The sequence below is a fragment of the Microplitis demolitor genome, chromosome 9 (assembly GCF_026212275.2).
Source record: "Microplitis demolitor isolate Queensland-Clemson2020A chromosome 9, iyMicDemo2.1a, whole genome shotgun sequence".
NCBI lineage: Eukaryota > Metazoa > Arthropoda > Insecta > Hymenoptera > Braconidae > Microplitis > Microplitis demolitor.
The window spans coordinates 13873527-13897696 of record NC_068553.1 but is presented as its reverse complement, the minus strand read 5'-3'; the positions used below and the strand labels follow the sequence as shown (position 1 = coordinate 13897696).

Sequence of the window (24170 nt, the reverse complement as noted above, 5' to 3'; positions counted from 1 at the left end):
CATTTCCTTAGCAAGAGAATCTTGTATAGGCTTAATTATGTGGTCACGATACTTTCGATAAGATTTATACGAAATATATGGCACGTCAAATACAGCTAAAGTAGTTTGAAAAGCGGCGAAAGAACTAGCGGAACCTAAAACACTTATGACAGCTGTTTGATTGATATGAAAATCGTTTTCAGGCTTTGGTGGGTTTGTATATAACTTACCAATCATTTGACATTGAAGGCACTTAACATAGCATAAAGTATTTAAGCCTATGTTTGTACAGGCAAAAAAATCTACGTCTTCCAAACGTCGGGTACATAGAGGTTGATGATTTTTGGCATCACCAAAATTTTGAACTTCTTTTAAGAAGTAAGCCATATCAACAATGCGACGTCCAGAAATAACAGAAGAAATATCAGTCCGTTTATTGCAACTAGATGATCGGTTGTGATTTTGGCCAAAACTGCTTGAAAAATGGTTGTCTGATTTATCAGAAACTCTTTCTTGCGAGAGATTTTGAAAGGGTTCATTAATAGTTTCCGTAAATTCTAATTCATCATCACTTTCATACGATGAATTCAATATTAAATTTGAAAAATTCAAATGAGATTTATTGCCATAAAAATGATTAAGGTCTGAGTCATTTGACACTTCTGACCGCAGAGAATATAAATCATCGCTGGAATCATCAAATTCATCAAGTTCGGAGTCATCAAAAATCGTAGATTCTCGATTTTCACCATCCTCTGATTGCTCAGAGTATACTTGACCATTATTATTAATATTAGAATAAGAAATACTGTTACTAACAATGATTCTAGGTTTATCAACAATATTTAAATTAGAAATATCAAGATCGGAGTCATCAAAAACTGTAGGTTTTTGGTGGATCCTGTTCTCTGATTGCTCAGAGTGTACTTGATCATCATTAATAAAATTAGAATTAGTAATACTGTCACTAACTATATTTCTAGGTTGCTGAACACTATTAGCACTGGAAATACCAAGTTCGAATTTATCGAGAGTTCTAATATCTCGATTAATCCTTTCCTCTGATTGCTCAGAGTATACTTGGCCATCATTAATAATAAGAGAATTAGCAGTACTACTGTTACTTAGAATGTTACTAGGATTATTAACACTGTTAGCATTGGAAATACCAAGTTCGAATTTATCGAGAGTTTTAATATCTCGATTAATCCTTTCCTCTGATTGCTCAGAGTATACTTGGCTTTCATTCAATACATCATAATCAGTGATACTACTATTACTGGTAATGAAATCATCACAAACTGCAGTACTTGAATTATCAAAAAAATTATTTACCATTACCGTTCCTTCATCGTTATTATTGTCTGCTTCCATTTGTTCTTCAGCTTCTGATACTTCAACTTCTACGTACAGTTCTTCTAATATCTCCATTTCTTGTTCATGTGCTTCGTCGTTTCTGTCGTCAGCTTTGCCATGATCTTCTAATATCACTTCCGTTGCTTCTTCTTCTTCGTTTTGAAGTTGAATTTCTTCTATACGTTTTCTTTTCCGGCTATCAAATAAATGTTAACACATAATTTTAAAAGTAATTTTAAAAATCTCTAACATGCGAGAGCTAAACGCAACCACACAAATACATACCAATCAGACACACAATCTAATATATATATATATATATATATATTAGATTGTGTCAGAAAAAAAAATTAATTTTTTATTTCAATTAAATACATCTAAGAAGTTACTTTAATGAAAAAAAAAAAATCTCCTAAAATTTCAGCTTTATATCTTAAAAATAGAGCTGGTTCAGGGGGGTGGGGGGGGGGCTTTCCGATTTAATATACATTGACAAAAATTTGTTTTTTCTATTTTCTAAATAACTATGTCAAAAAAATTTTTTTCCGATTCTTGAATTTAAGTCTTGTAGAAAATTAAACTCTCTACAAAAAAGCTCTCTTATGTCATACGCTCAAAGTTAAGAGAAAAAAAATTATGGAGCTTGAAACTTACACGGAGAAAAAAATATTGTTCCGAGAAGTATACTGTATAGTTACAGTAACAATACGCAATAGTTATCTACTAGATTGTTACTGCAACAATCTACTGTATCGTTCTAACAACAATACGGTAGATAGCTCTGAGACCTATACCGTATCGTTCTGAGCCCTATCTGGCACACGTTTGGAAATCTTTATGATTAATAAATAAATGATTGATAAATAATTTTGATTAAACACAATAATTTATTAAACAGATTTATCATTTGCAGTCTAAATAAATTTAAAATATAAATATAAATATATCTTAATTTTTGAAGTTATCCATATATAAATATTTAAATATAAATTTAATAAATTAAATTAATATAAATTGATTTTTACATAATTTTGACAATTGAAATATATAGCAGTTTTATTAGATTGATCATTAGGTAAATAATCAGTAAGGTTATAGATAGTTGACAAGTTTTTAAAAAAATAAACTCGAATTGTTATATTTGAAAATAGGCGCCAAAATGGATGTTTAATTAAGTTAGACAGTGGCGTGTGACATGACAATTACAGAAAGTCGTATAGGGCTCACAGCTATCTCATAGATAGTTACAGAAACGATACGATATTTTTCCCATAAGTATACGTATCGTTGTAGTAACAATATACGAGTTGCTATACTTTAGATCGTTTGAGGAACAATATTTTTTTTTTCCGCGTAGGGAAAAAAGTCGAATTTTAAAGATGGAAAAAAATTAGTTTTTTATTCGATAACGTAGGATTTTTTTTTTATTATTTTGCAATTAAAGTTCTTATAGAGAATGAATTAATTATGAAAATGGTCCTTAAAGTTGTTTTAGTAGAGCTCATAGAAAGGAAGTTACAGAGCTGAGTTCTGAAATTGAGACTAATTTAATTATTTAGAAAAAATTTTGTAGTCTAATATTATTTTGAAGGATTATAAACCTTAAGAACATAAATAGAAGAAATCTTGATTATCAATTTTAATTACAAAGGAATTTTGTAGAATTAAAGAAAAAATAAAAAATAAATTCTCTTTTTCCCATCCTAAAAATTCGACTTTTTCCCTTTAAGTTTGAACCTCCATAATTTTTTTTTCTATTAACTTTGAGCGTATGGACACAATAGATCTTTTTTTTAGAGAATTTAATTTTCTATAAGACTGTTAAACTCAAAAAGCGGAAAAAAAATTTTTTGACATAGTTTTTTTAGAAAATAGAAAAAACAAATTGTTTTCAATGTGTTTTGAACGGGAAAGGGGAGCCTCCCGTGTGCCAGCTTAATTTTTGAGATATAGAGCTAAAATTTTATAACTGTACGACTTATGATGCGAAGCATCAGAGTGTGTTTACAATCAAAGAATTTTTTTCTCCTCACTTCGGCATCTATTTCAATTATTATACCTTTGTTAAATCACGAAATTAAGATATTTTTCATACCATTTTGAAGATAATTTAATGGAAATTAATTTCATACTTTTCAAAAATTTATTTAGTTCAATAAAAACGGAACAAACATCAAAATAGTTTAAAAAATTTTCTGTCCTTCAAGTATGAAACTCGTATACATGATAACTTGCGAAAAAATCAAGTAACTGAATCAAATTTTTTTTTTTAATTCTTTAAAAGATTTGTAGGTCCCCTATTGCGAATGGCTAGGTAACTCAGCGTCGTTCAATTACAATTAATAAAAAAATAAAAAAAGCTATATAACTATATCTATATATATCTGTGTAAAATTAACATGGATGGTGAAATATCTATACATCATAAGTACATTTATTCCACCAGGGACGCTTGCGCATTAGCATCCTAGTATAGCTGTTTTTTTTTTTTTGCTAATTGGTAAGCCTGAATTTTTTCAATTCAATTTTGTTAATTTTTTTTTTCATGTACATATATTTTTTTTTTGTTATTAATCGAGGTATTTTAAGTAGGTTCTTTTATAACTATAAAAAAAATACTAATATAATTAAAACAAAAAAAAAAAAAAAAAAAAAAAAAAAAATTAATAAACGAAAATTGTATATATTTTAACTTTATTTTTTATTCGTGCTTCCCGCTATTATTTTATTATTATTTTTAAAGTATCTTTTGAGATGTATTTAATTAAAATAAAAAATAAATTATTTTATTTGAAACAGTCTAATATATGTATATATTAGGGTGGGCCAAAAAAAAGAACTAATTTTTTTGTCTTTAGTTACGATGAAAATATCGTTAAAGATAATGAAAAAAAAATTCTGGTAAAGTTTGAGCTCTTAATATTAATCTTAAGAGGTAACGCTTTGTGATTTTTGATTTCCCATTTAAATAACATGGAAAAAAAACACTTTTTTAATTTGGAATTTTTCACCTTGGCAATAGCTTATTGTACGAATAAGCCCAACATGAATATTTGTAGGGAATTTAACGCTCTACCAAAAAACTTTCTTATCATTTTCCGAAAAATCTATTTGTTCAAAGGTTATTAGAGCTCGAAGTCAAGTTAGAGTAAATTTCGAGATCTTTTCACTTTTCCGGCGAAACTATCGGACTCATAAAAAAATGTCGTACAATTTTTTTTATAGACAATTTTATTTTCTACAAATTATCATTGATAAATTTTTTTCAAATTCTACATTGTTTTCTAGTTATTCCCATTTCAAAGCCAAGTTCTTAAAATCGATCAGAACACTATTTTTTTAGGAGCTTGGCATTAAAATGTAAATAACTAATAAAAAAAAAGGGATTTCGAAAAAATTCATCAGAGATAATTTTTAGGAGGAGGGAGGACTTCTTTTTGAGTATATAAAAAATAGTTGTCGAGAGAAAGAAATACATTTTTAATGTTGAAAACAATTTAAAAATAAAAAAAAAAAATTTATCATTTTTTAGAAGGGGGCCTTTCTGCCCCATAAAAAAAAAATTTTCTGCCTTCGTATCCACCAATGATGTGAAATGTAATTTATCTTGAGATATATTACATCAAAAAAATTAATTAATTTAATGAAATTTGATCAACTTTTAGAAATTTTTTTTTCAACTTTTTTTAAGGTTACCCCATTTTGCCCGCCAAAAGTAAAAATTTTATTTCTGAACGGCAATTAAAAATTTTGTCTATTTACCTTGAATATCATTAAAAACAAAAAGATTTAGCGTATTTTAGTCCTCAAAACCTTAGTATTTCCTTAGGTACCCCCTTTTGCCCCCCTCCCCTCCTATATAAAAAAAAATCCTGTGAAAAAGATAGTTTTTTATTTCAACTGTAAAATGTGGCGGTCGCTTTTCGAATTTTCCCGTGCTACTAGCATGGGAATTTTTTTTTTTATAAAAAAATCCTATAGCTTCATTTGACGTTGAGAACAAAATTGGAGTCATAAATATTTTTGTAGGGAATTTTATGCTCTACAAAATTCCTCGTTAGCTCATAAGCTCTAAAAGGTACGGTTCAAAAGTTACAGCTATTTGAAGATCATAACTTTTAAAAATCAATAAAAAAATAAGTGAAAAATAATTATTTAAAAATAAGTGAAAAATGTTATAACAGTTTTATAAATATGTTAAAATATTAATTTTGATTGTACCTGAGTTTCATTCAAAGTAAAATTAGTAAAAACATTTATTACTTGTGTATTACACTAGCAGAATATAATAATTTCCATGAAAAAGTGTTTATTAAGCATATTAATTAATCATTACGTACAAAATTTATACTGATGTTTTTGAAACCTTTCTGTAATAAATGAAATTCGTTATGAAGCCTTTATTTGATACTTTCCGTGAGAGTAGCAGTTTTGATGTAAATACCGTTTGACCGGGGATTTTTAAAACGTCATCAACTTTAAATACCTGTAACTTATGAACCGTACATTTTAGAGCTTTCAAGCTCATGAACAAATTTGTAGAGTCTAAAATTTCTTACAAAACTATTTATGTCTATGACTCAAATTTTTTCCTCCACATCAAATAGTTATATAATTTTATATATAAAAAAAAAAAATACCCATGATTTAGCATGGGAAATTCGAAGATCGAGTACTATCTTTTAAATTTGAAATAAAAAACTGTCCGTTTGACAGAATTTTGTTTCATTACATCGAAACTTTTATTACAACAGTCAAAAGACTATTTTTTTTTCGATCTCGCATGAAAATTTGTTAGTTTACGATGTTTTAAGAAGCCTCTCCAAAAATCAGCTCGATAAAAAATTTTCAAGAGGTCACTCACGAATTTTGAGAATATTAAAAATGATCGAAATTCGAATTTTTTATTTGAAAATTTTTTCTTTCTCGTGGCAGCAATAGTTTATATTTGTAAAATCATGACTATGCTGAAGATTTGAGCCCAAAATTTAAATATTTGAACCTCGCTTAAGAATTTTGAATGTTTCCGAGTGCTGTCTTTTAGACGTTTTCGAGCGACCTTTAAATATTAAATATAAAGCTTCTCGATTTGGGCTTAAATTTTCAGCGCAGTCATGATTTCAAAAATGACAACTATTGCTGCCACGAGAAAGAAAGAATTTTGAAATGAAAAATTCGAATTTCGATCATTTTTGATATTTTCAAAATTCGTGAGCGACCTTTTACAAATTTTTTATCGAGCTGATTTTTAGAGAGGCTTCTTAAAACATCGTAAACCAACAAATTTTCATAAGAGACTCGAAAAAAAAAATAGTCTGTTTTTTTTCGCCACCATAATAAATATATATATATATATATATATATATATATATATATATATATATATATATATATATATATATATATATATATATATATATATATATATATTTGACTGATTTATAAAAATCGACTACTTCTTTTTTTTTTTAAATTCTGCATTGAAATATCTTCAAGTACCGAAAAAAGACGCCTGTGAAAAGCCAAGCTCTTAATTTTAATACTTAGAGATTTCCATTTTCCATAAAAATAACACAAGAAAATATTGTTTTTTATTTGAATTCTGTAGCTCATAAACCAATCGATGAATTTTTATGTACGATAAATTTTTTTGTAGAAATTGAACGGTCTTCAAAAAATGGCTCTTATTACCCATACAAAGTTTGGAAAGCGGCCCTATATCCGGCCATTACTGGGCCAAGAATGTCGACTAATGGCTCAGCAATGGCAATTTTTATTGGCCAATAATCGGCTTATAGCCAGGATGATCTCGACTATCGACCGATTAATGGTAGCCAGCAATCAGCCAAACAAGCAAATAAATTAAATTAAATAAAAACTTTATTTTTATTTTCCTAATAGAATCCATGATTATTAACGTTTAAACTATTCAAGTGGGGTAAATGATGTGAAAAAAACTCGATGAAAATTCTGCTGGGCTCTGGACACGAACTGCCGTCCTTCCGATTGCGGGGCTGAACGCTGGCAACTGGACAAACCTACGAATGTTGAGCGGATAATTTTAAATGATCTACTTATTTATTTTACTACAACCACTCGGTTTTATGAAAAGAGCAATTTAATTAATATTATCAATTACTTAGAAAAAAAAAAAAATTTCGTACTATTTTTATTATAATTACATAATTTTTTAAGATAAAACTTATTAAATTTAATTAATTATTTATTAAGGACCTAGTTGAATTATCTTGCTCTACCACCATTATTAAAAATGACATTTATTTTTAAAATATATGTCTTATTTTTCAATTAAAGTAATTTTAATAAGTAAAGTTATAAAATCGCGGTTGTTGATTGCAAATTATAACGAACTTAAAAATATTTTAATTGTTGCAGCGTCGTATTACTGTCGTTTCTGGTACGGGAAGTCATATTCCGATATGAAATCAGTAATACCATAAGATATACATTCAAAAATTTTAATAAAAACTTCGAATTGACTACGCTATCTTGATGAAAAATAACACGACTGCTGGTAATTAACCAGGTTTAGAATATTACTAATTCCCAATGCTTGGCCGAGCGACTGGAGTCAGACATCGACCACAAATTAATCTGTTCAAAAGTTATTTGAGCTTGAACTCAAATTTATATTAAATTTTGAGATCTTTTCATTTTACCGGCGAAACTATGAGACTTATCGCAAAATCTCTGAAGAACTTTTTTGTAGGTAATTTAATTCTCGACAAATTATTCGCAATAAAATTTTTCGAAATTCCGCATTATTCTCTAGCTTTGTCCATTTTAATGTAAAGTTCTTGAAATCAAATAAAAAATTACTTGAAGAGCTTGACATTGGAATGAAAATAACTAGAAAACTATTCGGAATATCGTAAAACTATAGTCGTAATAATTTTTCAAGAATAAAATCGTCTACAAAAAATTTCTCATGGCATTTTATAATAAGTCCGATAGTTTAGCCGGTAAAGTAAAAATATTTCAAAATAATATAAATTTGACTTCAAGCTCAATTAACTTTTGAACAGATGGAATTATCAAAAAATAATAAGAGACACTTTTCGTAGAGCATTAAATTTCCTACAAAAATATTTATTGCATATCGATATCCGCTAATTGGTTTGTGAGCTAGAAAATTCTAAAAAAAAAAAATTTTTATCCTGTGTTATTTAAATGGAAAATAAAAATCTGCGATGCATTCCTCTCTTTTGACTAGTAGCCTACTGCGTGCGCTTTCTCTCTCCGCCGAAACGCATCGAACTAGTTTCGCATCGAAGTTTCTTACATTAAAAATCAAAGAAAATTTTAAAAAAACGAAAAATGTCGATACCTGCAATCGACAGCAACTTTTCTGAATCTGATTTCTGTCGCATCGGTTGGATATTTTGAAAAAATCCATTTGATTATAAAATTAGTTAATAAAAAAAAAAAAAAAAATTGACAATGCAACATAAATTCGTTTTGCGAAAAATTTAGTCAGTTGGAAATATCGTCATTTTATCGAGTGTTTTTTTTAATTTTATTTGTTTTTATCACAAAAAACTCAGAAATATTTCATTTATGTCCAGATGTATTTTGGCGGAGAGAACACAGGCTTGAGGTGAATTAAAAAAAAAACGTACCTTTGTCTACAAGCAAATTTTCTTGATTTTGGACGTGGCCTCTTTCTTCTATAATCACTTTTAACTTGATTGCTATTACTATTCATAGTTAATTTTATCGTTCACTCTCACAAATCGTGATAAAAAACAAACTTTTAAATGTCACAAAACACTGATCTTGGATCACTAAAAAAACAACGTATGTTTAATTAGGAACCCCACCATATAAATTAGCGTTGATATTAAAATTTGTAAATAATGACAAAGGATTTAGCCAATAGTTTTGAAATTTCTTCACAAAAAAAATGTATTAAATAATATGCGTGAATACGTAGGTTATTAATTATAGTAAGCAATGCAGTCTTTTATTTTAACATAGCGGGAGTGCTTGTACAATCAACCGTTAATTAGGCGCGCATTTTTTTGTTTCACTAACACTATGAAAGCGGTGTAAAAATTAACTAATGTTATGTATCATTTCTGTCAATAATCTTTAGATGGTAAAGGAGTTGCGAAATATATAAATTAAATAAAAATATATATCTCAGTCGATAAGTAAAAAAAAAAAAATTAATGCAAAGAAATGCGTGTAAATAAACAAACGTATACTTAATAAATAAATGTATGAGATTTATATATATATATATATATATATATTAGACTGTGTCAAAAAAAATTCATTTATTTTTTATTTTAATTAAATACATCTCTAAAGTTATTTTAATACAAAAAAAATTTCTCTCGAAATTTCAGCTTGATATTTCAAAAATTGGGCTGGTGTACGGGAGGGGGGTTCCTTTTCTCATTTAAAATATATTGAAATCAATTTGTTTTTTCTATTTTGAAAATATTTACACCAAAAAAAAATTTTATTCCGATTTTGGAATTCAGACCTTGTAGGAAATTGAATTTTCTACAAAAAAAATCTCAAAAAGGTTTTGTCATACGCTTAAAGTTGATAGAAGAAAAGTTATGGAAGTTGAAACTTTGGAGGAAAAAATTGAATTTTTAGAATAAAAAAATTTTTGTTTCTTATTCGATAACGTAGGATTTTTTTTTATAGTAGAGCTCATAGAAAGAAAGTTACAGAGCTGAGTTCTGAAGTTGAGAATAATTTAATTATTTAGGAAAAATTTTGTAGTCTAATATTATTTTGAAGGATTATAAACCTTAAGAACATAAATAAAAGAAATCTTAATTATCGATTTTAATTACAATGGAATTTTTTAGAATTAAACAAAAAATGAAAAATAAATTCTCTTTTTCCCATCCTAAAAATTCGATTTTTTCCCTTCAAGTTACAACCTCCATAATTTTTTTTTTCTATTAATTTTGAGCGTATGACATAATAGACCTTTTTTTAGAGAATTTAATATTCTATAAGATTACTGAATTCAAAAATCGGAAAAAAAAAATTTTTTTTGCATAGTTATTTTGAAAATAGAAAAAAAAATTATCTTCAATGTATTTTAAAGGGAAAAGGGGACCCCCCCCCCGTGGCCAGCTCAATTTTTGAGATATAGAGCTGAAATTTCGGGAGATATTTTTTTTTTTATTAAAATTATTTTCGAGATGTATTTAATTAAAATAAAAAATAATTTTTTTTTCTGACGCAGTCTAATATATATATTGATTAAAATATTCTATTTATTTGTATAATTTCAGAAGTAAGAATTGAAAAATTCGTAATAAGTACTTATTTATATTTATTAAAATAAATATTTACCAAGTAAAGTAAATAATAATAATTAATTGTAATAAATAATAATTTCTTTTTTTAATTTTTTTCCATGCATATCAGTATTTATTTGTTATCAATATGTATCGGTATTTATTACATACTAGAAACATTGAATCTTGTTTTATTTAAATCAAGAACTAAATAAAATTCAGCAATAATTTAAAAATAAAAAATTAAAAATTATTATTACTTTTGATTTGGCTCAAAGGCAGTGGGGGGCCTTACGGCTGACTCGCAGGGTCAAAGAATTCTGTTTTTTTTTTAATTTTTATAATTTGTCAATAAATAAACAGCCCTGTTTAGAAAATCTCATAGAATCCGTAAGATTCTCATGAATCCCTATAGAAATTTAATAAGAATGAATGAGTTCTATGAGAAGTGCTATAGTAAAGTATAGGGCCTTAAACATACAGCTATAAGAGTTTATCATATTTTTTAAGCCGGGAAAGTACAAATAAAAAATGCGCAAATCTAGCAAGAATGACATAAAAAAATTTTTTTTTTACATTTTAAAAAATTACAAACTAATTAGCCCGTAGAGATTTCTTTATTATTATTGTTATTTTCAATTAGTTATTTGAATAAATTAGATAGTTTATTTTTATTCAAATACATATGACTATATGTGCGTTCTCGCCTAATCATAATGACAGTACATCTACTCGTTTGTAGGCAGTGCGCATGCGCGCTATATTCATAATTACTCCAAATTTATAATTAAAATTTGTATTTTTTATCATTACAAAAATTTGGTTTGATATAATTGATAAAATTAATCATTCATAAATATTTTTATAACAATCATTTTATCTATGATACATATCGTGTATGGTTAATGAACGACGTTTATCGGTGATAAAAATATCGCATGAGAAAAATGTAATCTAGTAAAATTATACTCATAAATAAAAAATTGCAAAAAAAAATTGTAATGTACCTTTTATATTGGATATAATTAATTTGGAATAATTATACATAATATTATTTGATTATCTTCAATCGAAAAATCTTTATTAATTTAACTACTTGATCAAAATGAATGATATAAACTATGAAGATGATAATGAGATAAAATTATGAAACTATACAAAATTATATATCTGATATTATATAATGACGTAAAATACGGTGGTGTAAATGAGATAAAATTATGAATAAATGTATGTAAATATATAAGTTGATATATCAAATTATAAAACTATATCAGATTTTATATTTTTACATACAATAATGAATGATTTTATGTAAAAAGTTATGCATATATATTAGTAATAACTATATAAAAATATATTCATTCATATATAAAATTAAATAAAAATATCTCAAATTATACAAAACTTAATATGATTACATAAAATTTTTTTTTCTGGAAGTGGTGGGAAAATATGACTATATATATATATATATGCATATGTGCATGTGTTCCGAGTGAGGTCTTACTCCTGTGACAGACACTGCTGTCAGAACGCGGACGAAAAGTTCCCCTTCTCAAGTACTGGTTAGATTGTGTGTGATGCTTAGGAAGGGGAACTTTTCGTCCGCGTTCTGACAGCAGTGGAGACAGATCATTGACATACATGGATTTATTAGAGACATCTAACGTCGGAAATTTGAAGGAAAATTGACATTCAATGACATCTTGTAATAGAATTTTAATCTCATTGATTACTAATTTTTATCTATTTACTATTTGTATGATCTAACCCCATAATTATTTCACATTTTGACAGATTATTCAGCTCGAATTTTTATCATAAGGAAAAATAAAAATATGGAAATGATTCTTCAAATATTTCTTTATAAAGTGGTTCTAAGTTTTTCTGCAAGAAGTTTCGCCCAATATATATATAAAGGATTTTATGTGGGAGCATTCGGTCTGTCAATTCGACTTAGCCGAAATTATTTAAATACATATTTTTTTTATAATTTTGTAGACGATTATAGTTTGAATCAGACAAATCTATATACTTATTTGAACACACCTGCAAAATTTCAGATTTTTTGGTTCACTAGTTTTTCAAAAAAACGTGTCAATATAATGATAGTCTCAATCGGACATAGAAGAACATCCAACATCTTCTTAAAATGAATAATTTGAATTGATAAAATTTTATTACAATGATAATAATTTAGAGATGAATAAAAATTAATTGATTCAATTCTGCATAATTTATGTTTGACACAGGTTAATGGAAATGTAATAACATCAACGTCAATCTTGAGATATTATTCATAAGACATAACATTCGGAAGTACTGGTATTATGTCAATCAATAATATAAATATTACCAAGCAATGACAATTTCCACTCTCACGACAACAGGCTAAGTGAAATTTAACATTGATCTCTCATTTCCCTTAATAAATTGAATATTTATGAACATATATATTCATCTAATAAAGAATCTACTTCAAATTTATTTAAAAAGAACATAAATTTTTAAAACAACTTTTGTGCAGTTAATTACGTAAACTAGTTAATTAGAAAACTTTTCATTAATTTAAACATCATTATTATTATTGTTATTGATATTCTTTATGTATACCATAGATTTTAACTGGTTGAATATCCTTCTGCCGTCGTCAGTCCTGTGCTTTCTCAATCGATTTAATGCCAACGCGGAATTTATCAGCAATCACTGCTATAACTTACCGGAAAAGTAAGGATATAGCGTGACCTGAGGTGACACTCGACGCATATACACTCAAATGCACTCTTAAGTATGTTGAGTGTAAAAAAAAATTCAAATTTTTTTTATTGTAGAAAAAATGTACATTTATTTATTTATTTATTTATAAATGTGTTTAGCAACTCACTTTCTCTAGAGCATAGTAAGAGGTAAAAATATTTTCTCTATAGAGAATCCTCATTAAAATGAAACTTTGACAGACTGTAGGATGTATGGAAAGTATTATCATTCTGATCTTGTACGTTTCAGTTAAATGTTACCGACTGGAAGCTATCGCTGGTATTTAATACGATATTTTTTTATTGTTATGTTTAATTTTGAAATTACAAAATTAAGTTTTTATTTGTTGAGGTCAATGAAAGTTGGTAGTGAGAGGTGAGGTGATGAATCTTGAAGATTTTTTTTTTGCCTGTTTTTAAACAAAAGTTAAATGAGAAGTTACGTCATTTTGTTGACTTGATAAACATTTTTTTTACAAGTGATAAAGATATTTTTTTTTTGTTTTTTCAATAAAACTGAGTTTGAAATAAATTTTTAGTGAAATATTGAATCATCATAAAAATTAGAGGATTTTCGTGTCGATGAAATAGTGTATTACATACCTAAACTGAGAAAAAAATTTTCTTCTGACAACTAAATTTTAGTTATGTCTACAAAATAATTTGATTGCCCATTGCTAATCATATATTTGGTTATGTTAACTAAATATTTTATAATCCAACAAATTATTAGAGACTACAAAATATTTAGTAAATATAATTATGCGTTAAGTAGAAAGCATAAAATCAAATTGATTACCTGTAGAGTTTATAAAGTAGGCATAATGAAATATATTAGTGAGCCTCAGAGAATGAGTTGTTACTAATAATTAAATATTATTTTAAAATGACAGAATATTTATTTAACAATTAAATACATGCAGATTTAGAAAAATAATTTATTTCCTAGGCATGTACTTTTTTTATGTACTGTGACAAAAATTGTTCAGGAAAACATTTAAATTAAACATTAATGTCATAGTGTAATACAGGATACCCCTATATTAATATCAAAAAGGGTTATCATTACTCTGCTAATTATCAGCGGAGAATCCGTCTCATAAATACTTTAAGTTTTGAATATAATAACTCTGAAATAAGTTTCTTACCAGGGATACTACAAAAGGTGGGCGCGATCTAGTGATGAGCACCGAACTACTCCCGCTACTGTTGCCTAGCACCATAACTTTTTAAATCAATAATCATTAGGTTTTAATATATATTTATTAACATCAAACAAATATATATATTCAAATATTTTTATTCTAAACAAATATATTTTTTTGTGTCTAAGTAATATTTATTAGAGTTAACATAATGATAATTTGCTTTAATAATTTTTTAAATTTGAGTTTGTTGGCACTACAAAATAATTTAGTTATCTATCAAATAAATATTTTCTTAACTTTACCAAATAATTTTATTATCGTAGCAAGATAAATATTAATGTCAACCAAATACACGGGAAACAAAATATTGTTCCTCGAACGATCTAAAGTATAGCAACTCGTAGATTGTTACCACAACGATGCGTATACTTATGGTAAAAATATCGTATCGTTCCTGTAACTATCTATTAGATAGCTGTGAGCCCTATACGACTTTCTGTAATCGTCATCTCACACGCCGCCGTCTAACCTAATTAAACATCCATTTTGGCGCCTTTTTTCAAATATAACAATTCGAGTTCGTTTTTTTAAAAATTTGTTAACTATCTATAACCTTACTGATTATTTACCTAATGATCAATCTAATACAACTGCTGTATATTTCAATTGTGAAAATGATGTAAAAATCAATTTATATTAATTTAATTAATTAAATTTATATTATATTTGAATATTTATATATATAACCTCAAAAATTGAAAGGTATATTTATATTTATATTTTAAATTTATTTAGACTGCAAATGATAAATCAGTTTTATAAATTATTTTACTATTATGTTACTTTACATATCTAATAGTCATTAATTTCCATGTAACCATACACTGTTAAAAAATTGTTTGAATTTTTAAAACATTGTATATAACGCAATAAACACATACAATTGTGTTCGAAATTTCATTGTAACGATCGTATAGAATTTAAAATACACGCGTTTGAATTTTCAAATAAACGCTTCAGATTTTCAAATACATCTATTTGAAAATTAAAAAGAAAGTGTTTGAAAATTAAAAACAAAATATTTGAATATTAAAAAAATTGTATTTAAAAATCCAAAACGAAGTATTTGAAAATCCAAAGTGCTGATTTGAAAATTCAAAAACGTGTATTTTAAATTCTATATGAAATTAGTAATGAAATTTCAAGCACAAATGTATGTGTTTATTGCGTTACACTGTAAAAAATCACCGGGGTAAGTCCAAGCGGTGTAGGTGTCAAAATCAGCGGTGTCAAATTTCAACACCGAAAGCGGTGTAAAAAAAACGCCACCGTTTACAATATAAATATATTTTTATTTTATTTTTAATAGTCTAACTAGAATTTTAAAGCCATTTGCCTTCTCTAAATACAAAACACAAACCTCACTTTGATGCATTACTGTCTAATCTAGCGAAGTGCGCTTTGATTGTTTCATAATATCCGTTTGTTTAAGAGAAAAACTCGGCCAAAGTTTCTATTTATTGCACAAGTGCAACAAAGATAGTACCGTTCGTGGTCTTGAGTGTAATAGAGAGAAAAGTGCGAACCCCTGTTAAGTTCAAACGTTAATAAAAATTTTGTATTTTTTGAACTTTACACTAGTGAAGCTAAATATTGAAAATTTTAAATAATTTTTAGTAAATAAAATTTCACACAAAAAAGTTCCTTATTAGTTTTTTTTCAAATTGCTTACAATAAATAGAAAATATGAACTTTCAAAGTGTCAGTAGAAATTGTCTAAGAATTTAAAAAAATTGATTAACTTAATTCCCAAAAATATATTACAAAAAAAAAATAATTCGATAAATAATTTTTTGCAAATATTTCTAAAAGTCGGATCACATTTTTAAGTAGAAACAGAACTCGTATTTCAAATAAAATCAAAGATATTAAATCAAAAATTTGAATGAATTTAAAAAGGAAAAAAAAATGTAAATTAAACGTTGGATAATTTTCTTAAGCGTAAATTTGCGAGAAATAAATAAACGTAACTAAATGTATATATTTATTTAGCGAATGGTAGAAAGCTAAGACCTGTTGTGTTGATTTATCCTCACAGTAAACTACACACACTCAACAGACACCCGGAATATCCCCTCCCGTGTTATAGCTTTCGGACATTTCTGTTGACTCATCTGTGTATCTAGAAGCAAAAGCTCTGCAAATATACCGACGCATAACTACTAACTGGATAATAGAATAGGTCAAACACTCTGTCACGATAAACAATATTAACGATTCCTCATGCTCTATTTATTATTATTTCTAGTTATAAAAAGTTGTGATTTTAACAATGCACTAGGGAAAATCGTTTCAGCCACACAATAGGATACGGATTCCTCTATCCAACAATTGTACCATCTACGTCACTTGTTCAAAACCTATAGTACTATTACTCGAGTTTATAGTTGAACACAGACCCGGAACTTCCGTTTTTCAACAATTTTAAAACCAAACTTATGAAATACCACATTTTCATCCCATCCTATCTCAATAAATGAAATACTACGGTTTACAAGTTATTATTTATTCTCATTTCTACTCATAAATAAATATACACTGTATACATATTCATCATTTGCATGAGTAAATTTTCATAATAATTTTCTATCTATCTCAAAATAACGACTTCCAGTCAAGAATTCGAAAAAAAAAAAAACAAAATAAAATAAAATGAAAAAGTTATTTGTTTTCATCAACATGAAATCTGATTATTAATTAATTATAATGTCATTAATCACTCATTATTAGTTATTCTCAAACACGTTATAGTACATTATATGATAATTTATTCGGGGAAAATGACATAAAATGTTATTTTTTTAACTCTTTCTCGTTGATATCTTTTAAATTAATTAACGGATTTTGATGTTCATTGTAACAATCAGTGCGTTTTATTGAGTTTTCAGGCTAATTAAATTTAGGAAACGATTAGATCATTTTAAAGATATTTGAAAAAAAAAAAAAAAAAAAAAAAAAAAAAAAAAAAAAAACAACGTTTTTTACTATTGTTTTCTCCAACAATATCTCTTGAATAAACCGATTTTGATGGTTGAGGTGGCATTCAACGCGGCTTATAAAGTTTTAGACCCGATTAGATTTTGAAATCAATCCATCGAGCACATTACAAGCTATCCGAGAAAAACATTTTTGAAAAAATTTTATTTTTGGATTATCTCCAAACTCGCTCTACCGATCAATTTTAATTTTTTAGAGGTTCTAAATATTGAATTTTCGAGAATTTTCAATTTTCTTTACGGGAAGTTAAAAATATTTTTAGTTTAGATCTTAAAGTAATTAAGTCTTAAATTGAACTTATTCGCTATCGATTTATAACTTTCAAATTTTCGAAAATCTGTATTCTGTCTATCAAAATACAAAGTAAAAAAATAAAGTAGTTTTAAATGTTCTATTTGCAAAAACCAGTTCTTTCTTATCAATGATTAGTTTGAACCACTTTGCTTACAAGATTATATTTTCTAATCTTCTAAATATTGAATAAAATAAAATTTACAAGTTGGAAAGCGTGGGTTAATGAACTCTTGGTATGAAAAGAAAATAAATATGTGTTATACATAAACTGAATCAATAACATCAAACTAATTAATTCCGTCTATAATAATTATTAATAAAAATCATTACATAATATGTTTGTCAAGTAAATCTGTTTCACGGCTGTTTCTCTCTCTCAATCATAAGCCCTTTATACAAACTGATAATAATTCTCGAGTATACAAGCGAATACTGCACGGTATATATATAATACGAAGTTTGTCAAACCCACACTCGGTCTATTCAACGTCTGATTGTTTTGTCTATGTGTATATAATAGTACAGTGTGCAGTACATAGTAAGGTAATAGTGAGAAACAGGAGCCAGAGAGTTAAATAGAGAGAGTTAGGTTGCATGGAGGCAGCCAAACGAGCACATCAACATCATGCTACATCATCTCAACCCCATTCTATATAATACAGTATATCTCAATTCTAGTTAATGAGTTTGCTACTACTCAAAAACATCACCGTCTGCCAGCACTTGTACTATAACTACTCGTCGTTGCATCACTCGTTCAGATTATGTGTATACGTGATAATTACTATATCCTACTCGTTGTTATATAAATATATATATATATATACATATTATCATATTTTTCTTATTATTATATTCGGTTAAAATAACATGGTATTTTAAAACTGCCCATTGCTTTTATATTATTATCTTGGCAGAAAAAAACTACGTTAAAATGCAGCTAAAGAATTAAAAAAAATAGTATATTACACACCAAGGGAGAAAAGTAAGACATCTCAACATGCGGGTATAAGTGTATATTCAAGCCGAAAGCGAGGATGGCAGATTGGCACCAAAAGTTTAAATTCCTGCACTGTTTAGAGGGAAGAAAATTATTCTTTCTTTTTATGAGAAAACAAATCATAAAAATTAGCACATGCGCCATTCTTTTCATAAACAGAGGCAAAAATTGAAACTTTCAGGACGTCCCGATCCGCGTGTTTGCCACCTTCGCCTTTGGCTCGGGTAGGTAATTACACACGTGGGTTGTAATGTCCCAACTGCATTCCTAGGTGTGTAATATACTATTTTTTTTTTTTTCAATTTGAATCAACCATGTTTTTTTCATAGAAATTGTCATGCCGCTGCTGCTGTTCCGTGGAATATAACAACAATATTCAATAAAAAATGGCTGCAATATGTGTTTGTTTGCATATAAAACCGCCAGTTTTGACAACAGTGATTTATTATAAAAAAAAAAAAAATGAAAAAAAATTCAGAAGTGATTTTGAAAGAGAATCGACTCTGCATAATTTTTAAAATAGTGGAAAAAAAAACAAAAAAAAAATTATGAATGTTTAAAGCTTTGAATAAGCTGAAAATTGATATCTCTATTAACTACAGATTTAAATGATCATATCTTTTCAATTTATACTCCTATGATAATATTTCTCTAGACTTTTTATGGTAGAGAATTGAATATCCTGTAAAATACTTTACATGAATTTTTTTTTTGTGAAATCAACAGCTTAGACGTGACGATCATTCAAATAAAATAATGTTTTGATACTCAAAACTTTTGAATGTTTAATTTTCTTTCCCCTAATAATATATATTTTAATATAAGAGGGTAGATTGCGAGACTCGAGATATAGAAGAAAAATATTAACTTATTAATATAAATGTAAGCGTTCCTAACCATTTACATATTTAAGTTTTCATCTTTGTGTATGTTAAGTACAAGTAGAGAACAAAATCGCTTAAAATTGTATGTGGGAGGTTGTATGCTCTCATATTGTTATTATTAATTTCCTTTTTTTGTTTTGCTACTTGTTCGTTAATATTTTATTAACTCGCTTTTAGTGAGTTATACTCGTTCAAGTTAAATGTATATATACTTAATGCCTAAAATTACATACGTTGCAGAATATGGAGTATGTATAGTAGAGAGAAATACGGGAAAAAAAAAATAAAGACATGAGTGCCATGAAAATTTTATAACACGTGCGAGCTTTTTATGTTACTTGAAAAAAACGTAAGAGAAAAAATGCTACGAGGAACAATTGACGTTCCCAGTTACTTTTTTCTCGGAAAATTTAAAAACTTTTGTTTTATGTGGGATAAAGTGACTCACTATCATTTCACCCAGAAAATATTAACGAGTTAAAAAACCGATAAGAATAAGAATTATTTTAGCTCCATTTGAATTCATCTAGGGAATTATTTTTGTTTAATTAAACAAAAGTTATAAAAGTAAACAATTTAAAATTTTTATTTTTTGTAATTATGAAATTTTGCTGCATTTATTTGCACTGATAAAAAATATTGTTTTTAATATTTTAAACCTTTTCTTCTTCCAATCTCATCTGTACATTTCCAGATAAATGAAAAAAAAAAATATTAAGACCCACTGATTTGATAAATTAATAAAAAAAATTCGGTCTATCGGTTGACCCAGCGGGCCAGCCCCAAAACTTTCCGCTCATTTTGAGCTCCTTGAGCTCGAAAATATTGTCAGGAATACATTTTCAAGCTCTTTAAGCTTTAAAATACTATTTTATGCCGTTGTTTTCGAAAAAAACGTTTTCTACCGTTTTTTTCTCCCACAATATTTTATTGACAAATGATTTAATTTTTATATTTGAAGTGGCAATCGATCCGTTTTAATAAAGTCTAAAGGTGATCAGATTTTGAAATCATTTGGTTCAGTTATTTCAAAGATATTTGCAAAAAACCGTTTTTACCATTTCTTTTTTCCAAGATACTTCTTAAAAAAATGACCCGATCCTGATGGTTAAGGTGGCAATCAATGCGTTTTAATAAACTCTAAAGCTGATCAGATTTTAGAGTTGCTTAGTTCAGTTGTTTTAGATATATTCACAAAAAATCGTTTTTTACCATTTCTATTTCCCGCGGGATTATAAGATATAAGTATTTTAAGTCCCAACATAAAATATAAGTTCTTTTCTCAATACAATTCGAGCCCCCTTAAAATTTAGAAGAATAAATTTTATCCCTTAAAAGGAGAAAAATCGGCCATTTTATATCAATGTTATGTGTTTCATTACGGACACACTAAAAGTTGAAAAAAGAAAATTTCTTTGAAGCTTCGTTAGAGACAACGATATAAACCACAAAATGGTGGAATTAAATAAATTTAAAAAAAATTGTTAATTATCAAATTGTAAGCAGACCTCCTGGAAAATTAGACAACGCATTTGTTGTAAAAGGGTGAGAAGCAAGTGCGGAATGTCCGAGGAATGTCAGTAATTTTATTTGTCTGCTAGAGAAGCAGCTAATATTGTATACGTGTATGGTGTCGGCAACAGGCGCTTACAAAGTTCAGTTACCTGTCTCGATAATATGTCGGATAATATTGCGTAAATAGTAATTAATACACCAATGAGTTAATTTAAGAGGTAAACCTAACAGGTTAGCTAGTAGTTGCTGCTACTTCAAGCTTCCCAATTAAACTGCATAAAGTTATATCCGTAAATTAACAGTCCCCAGTACTTGCACCGTGTTGCAGTGCGGAATTCATACCCGCAAGACGTACCGCCTGTAGGTAATACTATTCTAATGAGTTATAACTATTATTTAGCTGGTAGTCTAGACGCAGGACTATTTTAGATGGATGTCATAGATTTAAAACATATTAATGTAGAAAGAATATAGCAAAGTGGAAAGTAATTTGGAGCATGATTTTTTTATACATAATGTTATAGGTATTATTAATGTCTTACCATTCGTCTCGTGGATCGGGTAGAGATCGATGCACTGATATCAAGTCGCTCACGTACTGATTAAATGCATTATTCATCCATCCATCATCCACGAGTTTCTTTACCTCGGCAGTTAGGTTCGTTGGAAGAACAACTGGTCGACCCATTTCACCTGGATCTTGTTCTTTGGGTGCTGCTAGAACTCCAGCACCTGTGAATCAAACATTAATATTCATTATTTAGATAATTAATATCGCATTTCGATTCAAAACAGTTGCTAAATGTGTTGAGATTAGCTATAACACCACACTTAAAGTTAATTAATATATTTTTGTAAACTAGAGGTGGGTAGTTCCGGACATGTATAGTTTTGTGAATTATGTCTTTTGTCGGATACGTATCCGGTCGTTTCTCAAAATTCACTTTAGTATGCTCACTAGTTTTTTTTTTTTTCCGCCACTGCCATCATTACTAATAAGCAGTCAAGCAGCAGAATAATTTTTGATTGGTGATTTTTATGGAATTAGGAGTTGAATACCAATCATAATTCATTCTCTACTTAGTATGAAATAATATAGTTCTCCGTGAATGTGTCTTAAACTTATAGGTCGCATAGCATAATGTTGTGTATACTGGAATATTTTGTATGTATACGTTCTATATACTGAACCTTCATGAGAATTAAAAACATTAAATAGTTCCACGGATATGATTCCAGGAACTAGTTCCTTTTCGCTCCGGAAACGTTCCAGGTTTGATTCGGAATGTTTCCGGAACTACTCACCTCTATTATAAACCAACATCAAAAAATAGAACCAATTTTAATGCTTAAAAACGTTAATTCAATCGCAATCGGTGCCGTGGCTATTAAACTGCGGACAGTTCAACCTCGACAGTTCAACCGCGATACTTCAACCGAACGACAGTTTAACCTAGCGACAAAATATCTGCGATAAAATATCCGAAGAAAAAATAATTCATGGTTTTTGATAAATGGATACTGTACCATTCTAAGCATATATGTTGACCTATTTCCAAAATAATACTCACCCAAAATCTCTAAAAAAAAGGGAACAGTACGATTTCGCACATATGTGTTGACCTTTATCCAAAATAATACCCACCCAAAATATGTGAAAAAAGAGCAAGGTACGATTTCAAGCATATGTGTTGTCGCGGATATTTTTTCGTTTTTATATCGCGTTCCAAAAGGTAAAAGGGCGTATTGCTACAGCTTAGTAGGGAATTATGCTGAAAGGACGTATAAAAAAATTTTATTTTGCCATTAGCTCTGAAATTTTTCGAAACGCAAAGATCTGCAAAAAAAAAAATTTGGGCTTCCTCGAGCTGAAAGGGCGTATCTCAAGACATACGCCCTTTTACTTTTTGAAAAGTAGTGCCTAAAGGTAAAAGGGCGCATAAAAAAAAATTCTAGTTTTAATACAAAATACTGACAAATAATTTCACAAGACAAGTTAGATGAAAAAACACTCCTCCTACATTTTTTTTTAATTTATTAAAAATAAAATAACTGAAAAAAAAAATAAAATGAAAATATCAAATTTTCAATTGAATAAAAAATTTTTATAACGACTATAAAAAATAAAAATTTATTGACTTCTTCTTTAATCAGTGTTTTGGATTATGGATCCGTCATGAATCAGAATATATAAAAAAAAAAAAATCCAAAGTACGTGCGACAGACACGGAGGAAGAGGGTATAGAAATCGTACCTAAATGAACCGGTTATTTCTGCTTTTTTTTTTTTTTTCTCAATTTAGTATAAGAATTTTAAAATACTATTATAAACTCTAATAATTAACTGTGAAATAAAATAACATTCATACAATTTGCAGCATTTTTTTTTTTTTTCATTTTTAGACTTCGGCTAAGCTTTTTAATAAATTTTTTAGAAAAAAAATTTATACGCCCTTTTACCTTTTGGTCACAAAATTTTCAAATTCCTAAAGCTAAAAGGGCGCATAATTAAAGACATACGCCCTTTTACCTTTGGGAAAACAATATGCGATTTTCCAGCGTAGAAAATGTTTACTAATCACTTAGCGATGAAAAAAAAATTTATGCGCCCTTTTACCTTTGCAAAGGTAAAAGGGCGCATACATTGGTATACGCCCTTTTACTTTTTGGCACGCGATATGATATTGTATATGTTAAAATTTATAAGTTTTCGTGTAAATGTTTGAATATTGTTTGGTTTCATCGTTTTCAGTTGAAATGTCGCTAGGTTAAAGCGTCGACGGTTGAAATGTCGTGGTTAAACTGTCTTCGGCTTAAATGTTACAGAACCAATTCAATCTACATGCAATCAAATCAGCCTCAAATTCATAGAATACATCCCAATGACTT

The 24170-nt window shown here is 27.8% G+C and overlaps 1 protein-coding gene across 7 annotated transcripts in view; it reads right to left on the bottom strand.

Annotated features, from left to right (window-relative positions):
- The window catches only part of LOC103578637 (putative polypeptide N-acetylgalactosaminyltransferase 9), a 295869-nt gene that overhangs the window by 85414 nt on the left and 186285 nt on the right, over positions 1–24170 (bottom strand). For all 7 annotated transcript variants that reach the window (XM_053741866.1, XM_053741872.1, XM_053741868.1 and 4 more), the window contains one exon: positions 21825–22014. In XM_053741866.1, the coding sequence (XP_053597841.1) occupies positions 21825–22014 (190 nt within the window). The remainder of the gene's footprint in view (positions 1–21824; positions 22015–24170) is intronic.